The following is an 18,987-nucleotide window of genomic DNA, read 5'->3' as shown; positions in this document are numbered from 1 at the left end:
CAAACATTCAGTTAAAGTTAATTTAAAAATAAGGGTTACAAAAAGCTATGCAAGATTCCACCAAGTTCACTAGTGTCTCTCTTTGTGGACCACCAATATCTCCACAGGTGGCTTTTACAGCTTAGCCAGTGGATTGTGCCACTGCAATAACGTCAGCTGATTTTTTTAAAATATAGCAGCTTTAACATAAGCCATCAAAATCATTCCTTGGAGAAGAATAGAGGCAGCATCAGTGCTAATATGAAAAAAAGCATGTCATAGCTTTCAACAAAACAGAGGACATGCCAGATTTTAAGAATTCATTAAATAAGGATAAGCGAGATAAAATTCATGGCAATGCTTTATTCTTACATTCACAGCTGGCTATTTAACTTCAGGTCCAAAAAACAGAATCAAGGACAGATGAACTGTGAGCATGCAACATATTGTGAAGAGTGCATTCTAGTGACCTATTTTTTTCCTTTCTGCATTTTCACATGCTTTCAAACATACAGGCTGACTGGCAAACAGCATCTGTACAGGGGAAGGGTAACTATAAAAGTAACACTCCTCTACCTGAAATTTTTGTTTTGACAGGGGGACGGGGGATAAGCATACACACTCATAAGTCTTCTGAGGCAAGCTTAACTGATAAATTAAAGATCTTTCAAATGTTTTTCTGAAAACAAGGTTTAGGACCATCAGTCACTTAACTCTAAACTTAAAATTTTACCATCACATTGGGAACCTTTGGAGCCTGTATACATGCAGCTACTCAAGTGCTTGAATACTTGATCAGACCAGGCCCAGATTTAGTTTAAGATAGTGATTATCTTTTACAAAGAAGCAGTTTCTTAAAACATTCGGATACTGAAACCAGCCACTATCCAATAGACAAGAGGAGTTCTACTGTTAGTTCCTACCAGCTTTCACAGGTAATCTCATGAAGAGTTTTAGTTAAATCAGGTAGAGGAAGAAGGGGGGACTGGCGCAGCGGAGGGCAGGGAAACCTCCTTAAGTTTTCAAATTGTCAGGTACTGGACTAATATGGAAGTGTGGCACTGTCTTTAAGTTAAGTGAAAGCATTTGTTAGTCCTTTTAAAAGGCTCAGGGCTCTGAATGCAGACCCCCAGTGGTATTTTCACACTTAAATACTTTAGCAGTTTCTTATTCAGTGGGTGAGCATTTGTGAAACCCTTCCCCTTCTAGAAAGGGGCAAGGGAATCTTCCCTAACCTAGCTCTTCTCCAGAATACAAAAGAGCAAGATCTAGCTGTGCGTCTGTGGTCTTTATGGATAGATACCTACAAACGCAGAGATGCTGAAAGCTGTAATTTTTCTGCAAAGTGTTTCTGCTGAAGTTACAGGAATTTTTGACTAATTTCACTAATAAAATAATATTAGCATGGGCTATCATTTTAGCTTTTCAATATATTAAGCCAAAACCAACTTTAAAATATTGTTGGATGAGATCTTCAGATGGAGGTTAGAGAAATGTAAATTGCTTTTTTTCTCAGGAATTGTTTGAAGGTTTCTAACTCAGAGAACCTCCAATGAGTATATCAATTTGAGTTTAAACAGAGATCTAAAATTTAGTTTGTATTGCACACACCTGAGGCACAAGAACAAAATATGCCAACATTAATATTTCTATATGTATGATTTCTCCTTTGACAGCTCCTTTTTGTACTATGCAAATCGGAAGCCCTCACTTCACTCTGACAGATAAATATAATGCCTTTAAAAAGAAAGTTTTCAGTGATCTAGTTACTAAATAACAAGCAAATCTAGCCTGATTCTCAATGACCTGCACCTATGACTCAAGCCATTTCCATTTCATTAAAAAAAAAACCACCCACAGATATGAAGTCTTCCTTACTACCTGTGTAGCTGATTTTCTGTGGTTCCTGTTAAACAGTCCATGTTTGTCTCTTTAGATTCACCTCTGTTTAAATTGTCTTTTGTTTTCTTTTTTCCCTTTCCTTTGTCAGTCAGGAGAAATGGCTTCACAAGTATTTGCTTATTGTCTGCCTGTTTATGGGTGTCGTGGTTTAAGCCCGGTAGGCAGTAAGCATCACACAGCTGCTCGCTCATTCCCCCCCCCATGGCGGGATAGGGGAGAGAATCAGAACAGTAAAAGTGAGACAACTTGTGAATTGAGATAAAGACAGTTTAATAGGTAAAGCAAAAGCCACACATGCAAGCAAAGAAAACAAGGAATTCATTCACCACTTCCCATCGGCAGGCAGGTGTTCAGCCATCTCCAGGAAAGCAGGTCTCCATCACGCATACTTGGGAAGATAAATGCCATAACTCCTCAAGTGCCCCCATTCCTTCATCTTCCTCCAGCTTTGATTGCTGAACACAGCACCGTATGGTCTGGAATATCCCTTTGGCCAGTTGGGGTCAGCTGTCCCAGCTGTGTCCCCTCCCAGCTTCTTGTGCCCCCCCAGCCTCCTTGCTGGTGGGGTGGGGCGAGAAGCAGAAAAGACCTTGACTCTGTGTAAACACTGCTCAGCAATGACTGAAACATCCCTGTGTTATCAACACTGTTTTCAGCACAAATCCAAAACATAGCTCCATAGTAGCTACTATGAAGAAATTTAACTCTATCCCAGCCAAAAAGAGTACACTGGGTTAAACCCTGGGAGTAAAATCCTTATAGGAAATGGAACTATGCAATAGATCATTCTTGAGTAAATAAAGCTGAAAGCAACGTTGTTCTGGACACAAACATCGTATTAAAAATCTAAAAGTTGACAGACTGGGACTTTCAAAAAAGCCCGGTGGAATTTAGTCCCTGTTGGGCCTGTCCCTATTGAATTCTGAAGATAACAGATCATCTTTACAGTCTGGTGAAAGCCTTGATCCTAAATACCTTAAATGCTAATGGACAAAAATCCCCAAGTTTATCATAAAATGAATATGTACCTGTACTTAACAATGGTTCAGACAGCTGTTGGAGCAGAAAAGCATTCCTAGAACCCTAGATGCAATTAAGGGCTATGGGTATACAGAGCAGTAAATTTACTTTAACATAAAACTTGTAGTTAGATAAAAATAAGGCATTGCGTAAGAACAGAATAGATGAATCTGCACATTAAAACTGTTTCATATTTTACATGCTTAGCTTGCAGGGAGCAGCAAGGCAAGGGAATAAAGATCCAAGAAACTAACTGATGTTTGGTATTGTAGTGCTGTTACCACCGTGCTCACAGCCACCCTAACCATCTCAAATATCTCAAGACACTAATGTGTTCATGACTACACTCCTGTTCCTGCCACATGTTGGCCAACCTAAGCTAGTGTTTAAATAAGGGTGTGAAACATCCTATTAGAGCACCTTGCTCAAGTGGAAAAACCCCTGTGGGTCACAGATGTCCAGCAGCACAAGTGAGCCATCACACCCATTTGGGCACACAGTCTGATACTTGAGATAGGAACCTGCCTTTAAAAACAAAAAAAGAAAAAAACAACCCCCCAAAAAAGAAAACACAAACAAAAAAAGAAAACACAAACAAAAAAAGAAAACACAAACAAAAAAAGAAAACACAAACAAAAAAAGAAAACACAAACAAAAAAAGAAAACACAAACAAAAAAAGAAAACACAAACAAAAAAAGAAAACACAAACAAAAAAAGAAAACACAAAAAACCCCAACCATGAAACGTAAAAAAAAAAAAAAAGAAAAGGTTTAAAGGCAAATGTTTCTTCATTTAATGTGTGACATACAGATTTTTCCCCAGTAGAAGCAGCAGTGATTATGTAAAGACTTAACATGCAACTTGGTATTTTCCAGAGATTTCACCATGTTTCTATTTTATGGAAACTCAAAAAAAATATATATACTTCATAAAACATAAGATAATCAATTACTACTCTATAGTGACACCATATCATCAATTATGCTTCTCATACAGCAGGTTTACAAGCTTTGCAAAAAGGAAATTAAATGAAAAGAAATTAAAGCAACCAAACCTCAAAATAAATTAATAGTAGTTATGAAAGTATTTTTAAAGGAAGTTTGAGACTGATTAAAACAGAGAGGGACACAGAAATACTCTGCACTGGGCTTTTATCTTCTATGTATTAAACAGCTGCCACCGGCAGGCACACTTTTGTGCTGCCTTTGAAAGAGGGTTTGGGTTTCTTTGGCTTTGCTTTGTCTTTAAACGGTTTAATTTTTTTCCTCCTGCATACAGTGAAGGGTCATTCTGCACACCTTTCTCAACAGGCACCGTAAAAGCTGAAGGGACCTAAGCAAGTATTTAACTTTATCATCTTCATTTATGGTTTCAAGTCACCTATCCCAGTGTTTGGAAAGTTCAAGCTAAGGATTTACAGATTCACAGAATCAGAGGACTTGTTCTTTTACTTGGCCTCTCCTGATTAATCTCTGGCTCAAAAAATGTGACTTACCCTCCTGTAATAATTAGGATGATTGATCTCTGCCTTTCCAACACTACTGCCAGCAAGTCCAGATGGCCGTTTTATCAAGAGTTGGACAAGGAAAGCTACCAATGCAAACAGGAAGAAAGGCAAAACAAGACCATCCTTTATACGCAGTTTGTGTCAGATTTGTTCACACCAAATAGACCCTTCCTATCCATAAGTAGCACCTTATCATATGGATTGTACTTTGCCTACCTTAATCCTTACTGTAAAATGCATGCAAACCCAAAATGTCAATTTAAAATAACACACAAGAAGAACAAAATCAAATAGCATTCCTCTACACAGGGATTCAGGTTTCTCTTTTATGCCCTACCCAAAATAACATCAGCTAAGTCAGTAACAACCCTTCAAAAATCACATAATTTTCAAAAAAAACCCCAACCCCTTTCTATTGCAGACTAACCTGAAGAGCCTCAATAAATCAGTGGGTCTTTGCATAAGGCTTATTGCAAGATCCTAGTCTAGAATATTAAAAATGTGATTTTACTTGAAGTGCTACAACATAAGCATATTTAGTGCTCTTTTTAATTATTGGTTTTCGTTGTTTTGGGTTTTGTTTGGTTGTGGGTTTTTTTGTTTGATTGGTTGGGGTTTGGATTTTTTTTTTTTTTTTTTTTTTACACAGATAAAAGCTATTCTGTGCAAAAGGAAAAAAAAAATCAGTACCTTTCTCACATTGTCAGACTTACTCATATTAAATATTATTTTATGGACTCCAGGAACCTTACAGATTCCGTGTGGGACAGGGTGGCGAGTCTCTTAAAGAAAGGTTATATTCAACACTGATGAGGTCAACAGAATCTTGCTTTCAGATTTTCTGTTAATGGGAAAAGGCCTTTAGAACCTCAGTAGTTCTTCAGTTAAATTTGCTTTATGCACTGATCACTTCCAGCGTATTGTGAACTCTTTCTGTTCTTGGGGATTCATACAAATGGTTTATACTTCATTTATTTATTTTAAATACTCAACACACTGAAATCAGTCACCAGTAACTTGGTAATATGACTGCACTGATACCAGCGAGGGCTTCACTATTTCAATGTCAATAAAAGACATGTTTCAAAGATCACAACAATAACTCAGGATTATAAGGAAGTAGTTTTGACACTAGAAGCTAAAAGTATTAGTTAAATGTAAAATAGACATTAAAACAATTTTGAAGTTCTCTTTTGAAATGTTTCCTCTTCTATTCCCTATGATCTTTTTGTATGTTAGAACTGCACATGTAGCCCATCCACTTGAGTTATTTCAGTACTGCTGTATGTGTATACTATTGGTCATAGTTAGGTGGCATGAAGAAGAGACAGCGACAGAGAGCCAGATTTTGGCTCTTAAGTCTGGGGGTGTTTGTTATGATATGAGTGAAGAAGCAACATCACTATCCTTTAAGGTAGGAATGAATTACCTCGTTTGTAAGAGGTGCCCTGAATCACACTGAAGGCTACAGCATGCAGACACAGGGGCATTCCAGGCATTCTGTGCTGGAAAGTCAAAAATGCCGAGGAGTTGGAGACACACGTAACAGGCCCGGTCCACCTGTGGTCTTAAAAGGGTACTCAAAACAATGCAGCCAAAGTTGAACTATTACTTAATGAATCCACAACATATATCTAAAAAGCAGTTACAGAACTTGAATTTCTGAAAATATGCAGACTTTGAAGATAGCGGAGAAGTCATTCAGAACAGATTTGTAGATTCAGGAAAGGCAGTATCAGAAGGCTAGAGTTATTTCTCTCAGAATCAAAATAGAATCAGGCACTAAATAAAGCTTAACTGCTTTTGCCCTTGAGAAATGCATTTATAACATAAATGAGCTTTTTACATAAAAAGTAAAAGTCTAGTAAAAGGTGCCCAATTCAGGAACACTTGCTAAGTACAAACAGCTGAATCCCCTCAGCTCCACTGCAGCCAAAATACATGTCCAGCTACACTGTTGAAAAGAGAACACCTTACTCTGCTTCCATTTTTTTAAAGCCCTTAATCTCTCTTGTCATTTTCCTTTCAAGTCTCAAATCTCTATCAGTGTGGAAGAATGGGAAGACACGAAAGACACCAAAGAACAGATTAGTTATCGTAGTAGTCATCGTAACTCAACATCTAGTGATCAGTCTGATCATCCCTTGTTACGACGAAAAAGCATGCAGTGGGCCCGACGGCTGAGCAGAAGAGTACCAAGACACTCTGGTAAAACAACTGAGAAGATAAACCAGCAGCGAATGAACCTTTACAGGAGGTCAGAAAGGCAGGAGCTTGCTGAACTTGTGAAAAACAGAATGAAGCATCTGGGCCTTTCTCCAGCAGGATATGGTATGATTACTATAATAGTTTAGTAAAAACATCAGTATTATGCAAGATGAACTTATTTTTAAGGACTGAGGGTGCCATAAACAAAATAATTAAGTTTATGATAATGGTTTTGGTTTGTTGGTTTGGGGGTTTGTTTTGGTTTTTTACTGAGAGAAACTTGCTAGAGTGTTTTTAATCAGTTCTATTATCACCCATTCCTATTTTCAGATGGAAAGCTTAGAAGGCAGCATGTCAGTCAGATTTGTATTTAGCACATACATGTTTATGCAGAATATATAAACATTCCCCTGTCACTGAACATCTGTGCCCTATTTCCACAAACTTGTTGAAACATAGATGAAGACAGAACTGTTGTGAAGTTCACTCATATGTCAAGGTGGGGAGTTGTTTATGTGAAGGATATTGCATTTTCCCTGCAATTTTTAGAATTAATGCCAAGGTGTCACATTAAAGTAATTTTTATGAAACATGTTTCACTAGGTCTTTAGAAGCCATTTTTATCCATCACGTCCTTCTCCAGCAAGGCTGATGATGGGTTCCTTTTTTGTTTGGGATTTTTTGGGGTGTTTTTTTGGTTTTGTTTTGGGTTTTTCTGTTGGTTGATAGGGGTTTTTTTAAAGCTATTGACAAGAGCTCTGTAATACTCTTTTTAATATATGCACCACAGCTGCCTGGGGTGCCTTTCTACAACCTTGGCTCTGTAGCATGTTGTGTGGAAACCCCCAGAACTATGGCTTCTAGTTTTCCTAGAAATACCAAGAATTTCTAGATCCCAACATTTGACTGCATAGTAGGTCCAATCTGGAATTTAGTACTTTCTGCTTCAGAAGCACCAACACTGGGGTTCCCGTACTCAATTTTCATTTGAAGAATCCAAAATGTACTGTTTCACAAATGTGTTACTCTTCATTTTTCAACACAATTATTTTTAAATTTGACTTATCCCTAAAATATCCATTAACTGAAGGTAAATGTGCTATTTCCTGCAGAATGGATATTTTTATTTATCCATTTTAAGTACACACGTTCTTAATGCAGAGTCAAAACATCTTTTGACACCAATAGCAATATACTACCCAACAGTAGTTCTTATTGTTGTTACTGATATAAAATGAACTTAATTGTGAGAGAAGGCTACTGCAGAATACATGGTTATATTTTTGCTCAATCTTTACAAATTAGATACGTAAATACAAGCTCTTTATCCCATATTTCAGCTAGATAATTACTATTCCTGCTTTCTTTGTGGATACTATATGACTCTCTGCAGGAAGATTCAGGACTAAATATTTTCCAGGAGTGACACAGGCCACAATAACATTTGATCAACCACAAAGAAGTTTTGTAAATTTAATTCATATTTATACTAGTAACAAGAAAACTTTGTTGTGTTCCTGCTTTTAAAATCCTAGTTAAAAGCCAACAGTAAATGTTCATTTCATTATTTGAATTTAGAAAGATTATATACCATCTGCAGAACAGTGAAATCTTGATAGGTAAATGCTTCACCTGATTACAGTTATCTGCCCTGATTCTGATTTATACATTTTCACGATCGCTTCCCTATTTTCTTATAGATGCACCTCATTATAAAGAAAGCTTCTACTTTTACAACCCCAGGAACACCCACATTCTGAAAAATATGCCAAAAAAAACACAAACCAGTTTTACATAGGCAGTCAGCTGCCAAACTGGGTTGTCACATTCCCATTGCCATCTCTCCACACTCCCTTCCATTCAGAAAGAAATTCCTGAAGCCTTTCACCCCTCTTCAGAGCTAGCTCACTCCGCACTCATCTGACCACATATTAAACATGGAATAGAAACTTTTAAATCTCCCTTTTCTAGCAGGAATCAATCATGCCAGTTAGCTCCCTACTGAAGTAAACATACTCCTTGGTACTCTCTCTCTCCATGTTTGGGGAATAATGAAAAAAAACCCCCAAACCAGGAAACAAAAATCACAGCTGCTTATGTATCTCCATGTATGGGGATGATGTCTAAATCCAATTTCACATCTTCAGTGTCCATTTTACATTGATAACCTAATAACCCCCAAGACCTCCAAATTAAAATTCAATTAAGTGTGAATTCATTTAAGCCAACTGAGACACAACACAGTTTTGACTATGTTATCCTCTAGCAGAGATGTCATGTTAGTATGCTGGTGCAGGTGCTTATATAACTTTTGCATCAGTTTCACTTTACAGAAGTAAGCTTTATTGTAAAACACCATTTTAGCTGTGTAATTGCATCTATACTAAGAGTCTGTGTGAGCTTATCTAATTGTTTTCTAGACAGAAGTACTTACGGTGGTGCAAATACATGATACAAGCATGTAGAAAAATGACACATACTAGAAAATACACAATATAGTGATTTTCAACCTACAGACAATATATCAAGAATACTTAATTAACAAAAGATTTAGGAATTGCATTGAAACTAGAATGGGGCTGTTGTCTTTCAAATAATTTTCCCTAAAATGCTAAAGAGAGCAATTAACACAGAAGCAATGCCTTTCCTTTTTAGTCCTATCAAATTAAACCTAGTCTCACTGCAGCACCACAGGAAGTGTACCAAGAGAAAGCTATACAGAAGATACTGCAATGACAGCTACAAAAGTGTAACGAGATTCAACTAGGCAAAAACCTTAAAAAAGGATTTTTTGTCAGCCTTCAATTGCAACATACTATTAGAAGAATAGTTAAAAATGCAAGACAGAAATACCAATTTCCATTTATACAGCATTCACATTTTAACCCATTGGCACAGGTGATAAAAGGAAAATGCTTACTATATAAATATGAAAAGGGAAAAAAGGTTTATATTGACCAAATCTGGAAGAGGATGAGAATGCCATACACCTGCATTTAACCTTGCTTATCACTTGAACTTAATGCCAACTGAGGATGGAATTCCCTGCTTCCCACATACTAACATAAGCCACATGACAGATTGGTAAATTACACTAAAATTGGGTTGCATTCAGAACTGCTATGACTGAAAAAATGCAAAAGAATACTTATAGAGCTTTCAGAAAGAAAACGGTATTTTGAGACCTGATAACTCAAAAGATGTTACGTCAGATAGTTCCAATTCAAGTACAGTTGAAAAGAAGTTGCTAAACATTTGAAATCACTTTGACACCTGACACTTTTTGACAGCTCTATGAACCAAAGATGATCTTTTATCAAATTAGTTTGTCAGAAAACATACTTTTCACGACTTGTTTGTAAATATAATTAATTTGGTATGGGGTTTTTTTTGTCCTCTAGATGAAATGAATGATCATCAGAACACCCTTTCTTACATCCTGATCAATCCTTCTCCAGATACAAGATTAGAGCTGAATGATATAGTGTAAGTTAAAGCACACAAAAAAATTATTTACAAGACCTGCAAAATTTCTTGTTTGTACTTCCTGCATGAATTTATTTTATTATCTTTCTGCTGGAAAAGAACTCCAAACTTTCCCATGCACCTGGAAAAAATAAAGATTAATATGGAGACTTCTATTTAAATAGACACCTAATTATACATATATGTATATATTTAAAACACACATATAAATACGTAATACATATGTTAGTGATGCTCTTACTTCCGTATTCCCTCATCCTCCTCTTACTCTGTGTATTTAAAAAATAATCCAACCAAGTCTGCTGGGTAGCTTCATAGAATTAATATTCTCATTAAATTCTTGCTTATATTTTAGCTACCCAGTCTTAACAGAAAGATCAACCCTTCAAAATCAGTGTTTTCAAATGGGATTTTATTACATGGATTCAAAGATCATTAAAGCAAACAGCAGTCTTCCCCTGAACATCATGTGATATTCATGCTTAAGATAATTCAAATACAAATGGCAGGACCTTAATACAGGAAGTTTTTTCACTTGCATATCAGGAATTTTGCAGACTACATGAAAAAAAAAAAGAGAAAAGAGCAAACACAAATTTGAACTGTCTAGAAAGTTTTTTATGTCAAGAATTTTAGATACTTACCTGGCATTGTCTCATACTGAAGTCTGATGTGATTGCTGCATTCAGGTCCTGAGCTGTTTCTGTCTCTAGCCTCTCCTGCCTCTGCCTTGCTATACTAACACGCCCCATCTGCTCCACAGGAAAGAAACCACATAGCCCAGTTGTGCAAGCTCCTCCATATCAGTGCTGACCCACCTCACTGCTTGCTCACAAGGAGGAAAATTGTTTGAAGTATTAGCCCTCCTGATACTAAACCAAAATCATCATAGTGCTTTGTAGCACTGTAGTATATGAAAAACACAGCATAATATTATCTGTATCAAACAGCAAAGACAATTATCATAAAATTTGTTGAAATTATTTGGAGTACTATTTCCATTGTTGTGGAACTCCACAGTATGATGTGTACTAATATTTCACCTGTAAATTCACATGCTGTTACCTAGTCTATCTAGGTGGACTAGGTATCCTGCATTCCAGTTTTCTTTCTTTGCAAAAACAAAGGTACTTGAGAATCCCATATTGCATAATTTTGCAGTGGTACTGAATTTGTAGTGTGTTACCTACACGTATTTAGCCTGTAAATGCACATACTGTTACCTAGCTTGATACATGTTCATTTCCTGATGCTTAATGAGTGGGCCTGTGTCTCAGCATAGGCTCAGATTTTTATTTTTTTTAATTTTTTTTTTTTTTTAAAAAACCTGACCCAAGGAACGTGATCCTTGTATCTGGATAACGGTTAATGCTTCAATAACCCAGATCATTACTCTATCTGATTATAGTTCTATTGACTAAGCAGCCAGTCCACCCTCATGCAATGGAGGATTGTTAGTGGAAAGGCAAGGAAGAAGAGGTTGTCCTCTTTCTACAGTTGTCTTCATCACAAATCCCAGAGTGGGCGAAAAGCTTTTTCTATTTGCCCTTCCTGCTGATGAGCTGGAAGGCTAGTCTTACTATATTTTAATTCTCCCCTTCTCAATATATTTCGCAGACTTCCTCCAGCTGATTACTCTTTCATCACACTTCTTATGCAGCACTTTTATGCCAATGTGGCTTATTCTTATCCAAACCATGTATTTATGTGCATATCTATGACAGAAGCCAAAACATGTATTCACATTTAGTCCTATAGATACAACCTTCATTCTCTGGTTTCTGATGCTTATAGAACTTTAAGTCTTTTGCATTCACTATGATCCTATTACATTTGTAATTTATTGTGGGTATATTAGACAAAATACAACCCTGAACCAGCATATGAGGAAATTTTTACTGCTTTGGGTGCAACCTATCTCTAAAAGCCGAGTTCACAGCTATTGGTTGCTCAACAAGCTCTTGTTAGTCTTTGCATTAGCTTTGCAAGCTAATGTTTAGCATCTTGACCTGATGGAGCTTAAAGGACAACGATCTCACTGTCTGTATTGAACAATTAAAAACAAAAGCACTTACACTTCAAGTAGTATGTTCAGACTTTGCCTTAGTAACTCCATATTCCATCTAGCCTATTTGCCTTAAGAAGCAGGTACTGAATAGCAGCATTTTCATTCTATAGCCATGAGATTTTTGTACCAAAACATTTAAAATTTTGACCCTAAGCAGAGCATGATTTTCTTTTTCTGTATTGGTTTATCACTATAAAAGTCTTTGTTCATTTTTACTTAAGGAATGCTGTGATCTGCTTACTACAGAATTATTTTTGATGTAGAACTTGTCAATTACGTATTTCAGGTACAAGTCTTTTGTTTAGTTTACTCTAAAAAAAAAAAAGTACATACAGAAACACCTGAATTTTCCCACCAAATCCAAAAAAACTATTTAAAAAATAATCAAGCAAGAAAAGTAAGATTTTTTTGTGTGTGTGTCTTTAAACATGCTTCATTCGGATTTGATGAACAGAATAGAACAGACTCTTCCACTACTCATTGGTTTCATTGGCTGGATGAGCAAAACAAATAGGTTGTTCTGGAGTAAACATAGGTAACGGATGTTATAAATAGAGGGTAGTAAGTCTGACTTTACAAATAGATACCATGAGAACACGATCTAGATAAGAACAGTACAAGTATATTTTTTTAATCCCATATTTAAGTCACCTGTTTTCTTACACAAGTAAGTTCAGGTATTTGTAGCAACAAACTCAAAGAGAGAAAATGCTGCTATTCTACTTTAGCCCTGGCAGAAGGAGAAACTTTAACAAAATAACAGAGGCAGACAGTAGTTCCAAGTATTGGAGAACAGGTGATTCTCTTCCCACAGACTCAGAAGCCTGTGCTTTGAGGAGCCATGAATGGTCTGTTACTAGGTGAGCTGAAAACAGATAACAGCAGTTGTGTGGGAAATATGACAGTGATTGCTCATACACTTACAGAACATATTAGTTCAGTTAATCAGGATTTTCCGTTTTGCATTTTGTTGGAGAATTTTTCAGGGTGTTTTAATTAAGTCTGGGGCAAAACATACTCATTATACTGAATAGTAGAAGTTCATGGCCTGTAAAAACAGAAACTTTCTTCAGGGCCACTGCAAAGTAACACAGCAAATCTTTATAAGCACCACACAGCATGCTCACAATCTCTATTGGGATATTTAAGCATTTTTCATTTGGCTGACAAGGAGAAGATGGACAGACATGTGCAACCAAGACTTCTGAGGATATGAGAGAAAGGATTCTTTCACATTTAATTTTCCTGCATTTCATTTTTCTTTCTTTGGGAGGGGGAAAAAAAAAGAAAAGTAAAAAACAGGGTTTGAAATAAAATTTCCAGTGGCTTCAACAGTACTGCTCATCTTTGGACAAGTTTAAGATACCGGGATTGAATCTAGTTGCATGGCTGCTCTTTAGGAGCATAGTGGTGCTGGAAAGCGCTGATTGATAGCTCAGAACACTGAAATGTTAGTTCTGCAGCATAAGCTGTACTGCATCAGTGCCAAAAGCTGTCTCAGATCCGATAGTTTGTCACTTGAGATAGCTGACAAAACAGTGTGGAATTTACACTTAGAAATTAATGGGAAGCTCTTCCATTCTTATCCTAAGAAAAGCAGTTATTTTAAACATCTCAAACTAGATCTACTTCAAAGTTCTTAGAATAAGGGTCTATCTCCAGACTGTCAGCCTACACCAAGATTGTCAACATCAGGCTTTTTATTTTATTGAGCACAGTGATAAGAATTATCCATTGTTTTCTCACAAAATTATTTTAGAAATGATGCTGTGGACTGCTTGTCCCTTCTTTAAGGCATAATGAATAAAGGAGATGCATAAAGAAATACAGAGTTACTGGCAAAGGAGCTCTCAGTCAAAATTAAGGTTTAGCTGTGCATAGTAGATACAGATAATGTCTAGGCAGACAAAATGTGAAAAGCTTTATTATTAACATCTAAAGTAGATTATGTTACCCAGGTGTCCAAGTTACCCAACAGAAACTAGACTAAGCACCTTCAAAATAAGTCTCTCAGTCTTCTTCAGATCTTTTCAACATTACAACTGTATGCATTTATTTTATAGTTGCTCACACGATGTCTTTTTAATAAGAATCATAATTTCTTTTTATAGATATTTGATCCGACCTGATCCATTGGCTTATGTTCCAAATAGTGCACCCAACCGAAAAGACAGCTTCTGCAATACAGTGGGACAAGACACCAGGGAGGAAACACAACTTTGATATGTAACTCAACACAAAATTAAGAGACAATTTTATACACATGTTGTTTCCACTAACCATTTTGAAAACTGAGTGGTACATTTTATTCAGATTTTGGAAACAAAGTGACAGTGGGTAAGTGACCAAATTTAGAAATGTGGTGTCTAGAAACTCTGATTTAAGGGACTGTCAGGCTTGTGGCCTGTTCAGTATGGTAGTTGAACTTTGTCAGTTTAAGAGAATTATGACACCTATTACTATTTAACCAATATGAACAAATGATTTAAAAAGTGACAGATTCCATCATGTGTTTTGCTTGGATGCTTCTAGGCATATTTATCAAGGTGACAGCATGTCAGCGACTAAGCTTTTGACCTACATCAGTAAAGGTTATCCAATACCTGTAGAGAGACCATGCATAATTTGTAGCAGAAAATATGTTATTACTTAAAGATGCCAGTGAGGCTTTGCGTGTCAAGAATCCAGCCTTTGAAATAATTTTGAGTCTCAACCTATCACCTGTTTATATTAGAACAGGCTAGTTTCAGTCCCATTTTAGCCTCCAGGACTTGGGTGTTTGTTCTCTGGGTTTACACACATCAGGTTGAATGACACAGCCTTGTCACACCATAGAGGTTGAGGTCTGAGGCATATCCACTGAAAGATGAGCTCAGAGGAGCCCCCCTGGAGGAAAGTCCCTATCAGCTCACACAGGCAGCCCCCCCCACATTTACAAAAACTGGCAAGGTACTATCTGTTTGAAGCTGAAAACAATGGTAGTTCAGATGAAATATAAACATTTTAACCGTAGTGAGTTTGTCAATAGAAGCCTGAATAGATAATGATACAAAAGTGAGAGCATTCCTCTAGGGAACAATTCATACCACAAGTCCTTCCCACTTCCATGAACAAAGTATGTACATGCCCAGTCTTTCAGATTACCCAAATATGATACATTTTCCTATGAAATTACGTATCCCACGTTATATGAAAAGGCACCATGGATTTGAAGACTCTGTTTTGGCATTAAGTGCACAAGAAAGCATCTGCTAGTGTATGAAACATCTGAAGCTGCTACAGAATCTCCAGTCTACACATACAATAGTGCAACAATTGGTCAGGCTTTCTACAGCATTAAATGTGCCTGTACATTATCTTCTAAAAATCACATTCTTGCTTTGCCATCTGTCACAAAGGGGGAAGAACATGCTTAAGGTAAAAACTCTGTTACAATTATCCATATAGAACTGGTACAAGAAATTTGGAAGGTAGACTACAATGGAAAAAAACTGATTATTCTTTGAATTCCCTTGATGTCCTACACATAACCAAATTCAATCAAAATTTTCTATATTGTCTTCTATATTATTTGGTAGAACAACTACAATTTATTTCTGAAAAATAAAAAACCAAGTTGCCCAGAACAGTTCATGGATGCGAGTATGCTTATCAGCATTGTAATGATGTTAAGTCACAGTCATATTAGGAATGAGCGAATCTGCTATTAGTCCCTCTCTTCCTCTATAATTTTTCCAAAACTTAACTAATCTGTTCCCTATTAAGTCAGAAATCCTAAAGCCACAACTATAAAAAAGCCACAGAGGTCTCAGAGTGGACTGAAGCCATCAGAAGACCAAGAGTACCAGTTTTAAAAGAAAAAGATAACTAGAAAGTAGGGTTTCTCAGCAATTTTTTTTATATTGACATATTGAAGTAGCATCATGGTTCAGAAGGGTTTCAGTGATTCTGCATTGAGTCCGTTATTGTTCAGTGTTTTTCCACATACGCTAGTCACTTATCAGGTTATTCACAGGTAAAGACAAAGTATTTCAGATGTTCCCTCTGGACACTGTGGAAAAAAAAGAAACAACTGAAACAGCTGCCCAGACTGAAGTCTACAATTTTCTTAAACAGTATATGGTACAGGATCTTGCCCAAGACCTGTCATAGCAGTTATCCCAGAAGAGAATGCCCGTGCAGTGTGAATAACTTCCTATTTTTAATGTCCAGTGAGAAGACTGTATTCCAGTTAAATATGTTCAAAAAAACTACGAGTTTCTTAAAAATGTTCACTGCAAAATATCAGAAGGATCCTTTGTTTCATACTGAAGGCCTTATAATGGAGTCTCAAGTAGGCAGTCAGGATTCTAAAAACAGGCCTACTCTTCAGCTGGCAAGCTAGATACTCTGCTATCAGTGTCATTCTCACACTGTTAACAGGCATTCCCTCTACACTGCCTATAGTACCCACCACAGATTTAAGGACTCTGCCACAAGGATCTATAGCTAGGACTTTATGCCTCGCATTTAACAGCCTGTAAAGCAGTAGAAACAAGCAGTCAGGTGTATCCATTTTCCCACCCAACTCAGCAGAATTGCTGCTCAGCTAGAGTTGAATAGTAGCATCTAGCATGACCTGATATTTCTCCAGGCTTAATGCATTTCTAATTGCTCCTTAGCCCCAGAAGATTTGCTAAAGCAAACACAAAGACAGCTGGAGTCACTTGCAGTCTCTAAAATGAATGAAAGGCAATCTTCCTGAACAAAATACTTGGTTGTCTTCAAAATCTGCTGGAAGACAAGCAAGGTAATAAAAACTAGCAACAGCTTCTTATGAAGCAGAAGTTCTAATAACCCATGAATAATAAACCACAAAGTTCTGTTATTCAAAATATACTGCCTTTCATGCTGAAAGCAGAACAGCTTTGCTTCCTCTGGCATATCTTTACAGACAGACCCCATTCTAAAGGGATTTAGACCTTTCAAGAACCATCCTAAAGCACCTGTACATTAACACTGAGCGAGACAGTATGCACATTTCTTCAGTGGCCAGGGAGGCGATTCTTTAATGGTCATCCTCCACGTGATCTTATGTTCACATGCTTTCTTCTCATCATGATTATCAGAAACATAATACAAATCTAGCTGGATTGGAGACCAGACAGAGGAACAGTCATCTCTGTGCTCGGTGCTGGAGAAGGAATGGTGAAGTTCTCTGTTCAACAGTCATTTGCACCTGCTGATTCTAGGAGTTCTGTCTGGTCATAGTTCACGCAGTAGACAGAGAAATTTAGAGCTATGATCACCAACATAAGCAAGAGATCTAATCCTAACCAGTTGTCAAAGGTCAGAAGCAAAAAAAAAAAAAAAAAAAAAAGAAAAAAGGGATGATTTCAATCTGTGCTTAATTGATTGTATTTTTTCCTCCTGACTCACTTTTACCAATAACTCAAAGATGCCCATCTTCCCCAACACTACCTTAACACATACCAAGCAATTTGGTACCCAAAGCCACAATCCCAGCGAAGAAAGTGATAGCAGATAATTACTTCATTCTCACAAAGGAATTCTCCAACAAAGGGAGACCTACCTATGAAAAAGTGTTACCTAAGTCTGCAATAAAAAGTCATAAAAAGTGTTTCAGTGGAGTGCAGTGTGTTTACTTCACTATTTCACTCCAATTCCAGAACATGCATTAATTCACATACAAAGTAAAAAGCATAGAGTTTGAGGTTTTAAAACCTGCAAGTAGAATGAGCTAGTGAAGTTTTCATGACATTTTGACTTGGAAATTAAAAGGACAGTTATTTCACAGCATATGTATTTTCCCTCCCACAAACAGCTTCCTGCTACAACTACTCTTTAACAACTTCAAAGTATACAAATATATATTACAGAATATTTCTTATACATCTTTGTTTACCAATGCACCAATAAAATCCTAAGAACAAATAGATTTCAGGCTTCAGCAGTGGAGGAAAGCTGAAGTGACATCAAGTGCACCAGAAGTAACACACAATACTGTAGTTTCTAGGCAGCTAGGGCTGACAGCAACCATTCTGTAATTTTGGAGCACTGATGCATGATGCATTTGCTGCATTGAATTCCACTTGATATCTGAGGGAAATCAGTCACTACAGTCTGGAAATGAATTAATAAAAAACAAGCAGCACTGTGTAGTGACATCAAGTTGTACAAGGTTATAAAAAATACTTTTTCAAGGCAGTGATATAAATGCAGAATTTATAAAATAAAGTAATCTGCATAAAATGTTCTTGCATATTCTTGATATTATATCAGAAATGGCCCACCCCACTTTGAAACAGACATACATTGAATAAACATCTAAAGAGCTGCACTTCAAATTTTCAGCCACTGTTCATTGTGCTTGATGCAGAGCATGCATTGCAGGGAGACAGGAAAAGAGTTATTAATTCATATTAAGTTACGAGAAATGACCAAGACTTTTCTTACAGTTGTCTAGTGAAGTTAATCCAAAATATTAATTATGATTTTGTTATATACTTAATTATTGCCTATACTACTAATGCAAGAATGCTGTCAGTAATGGTAATTCAACACAAGAATAAACTCCCACAGCCTCTCAAGAAGCTTAAAAAGGCAAATATTTCTGCTTCATAAAGTTAAAAACAAGCATTTGAAGTTTCTATGAACTAAAGTTTTCTATTTGTTCTGTAAAATCCAGACTGTATACCATTACGAAAATTCACAACTGGCCCGTGCCAACCAGGGAGAGAGGCTAGGATGCAAACTATAGAATTAAAAGAGTAAATAGTTATTTGTGTGCATGAGGTGTCCCAGCCAAATTGGGGC

The 18,987-nt window shown here is 36.7% G+C and overlaps 1 protein-coding gene across 2 annotated transcripts in view; it reads left to right on the top strand.

The window, feature by feature from the left end:
* KCNT2 (potassium sodium-activated channel subfamily T member 2) overlaps positions 1-17,791 on the top strand; it is a 158,110-nt gene extending 140,319 nt beyond the window's left edge. For both annotated transcript variants that reach the window (XM_069789353.1, XM_069789352.1), the window contains 3 exons: positions 6,440-6,740; positions 10,019-10,103; positions 14,283-17,791. In XM_069789353.1, coding sequence (XP_069645454.1) covers positions 6,440-6,740; positions 10,019-10,103; positions 14,283-14,394 — 498 coding nt within the window. In that variant the 3' untranslated portion in view covers positions 14,395-17,791. The remainder of the gene's footprint in view (positions 1-6,439; positions 6,741-10,018; positions 10,104-14,282) is intronic.
* Positions 17,792-18,987: the final 1,196 nt, after the last annotated feature.

The sequence above is a fragment of the Haliaeetus albicilla genome, chromosome 8, assembly GCF_947461875.1.
Source record: "Haliaeetus albicilla chromosome 8, bHalAlb1.1, whole genome shotgun sequence".
Classification (NCBI taxonomy): Eukaryota; Metazoa; Chordata; class Aves; order Accipitriformes; family Accipitridae; genus Haliaeetus; species Haliaeetus albicilla.
The sequence above is the reverse complement of the archived record's forward strand: the minus strand, read 5'-3'. Positions and strand labels throughout refer to the sequence as shown.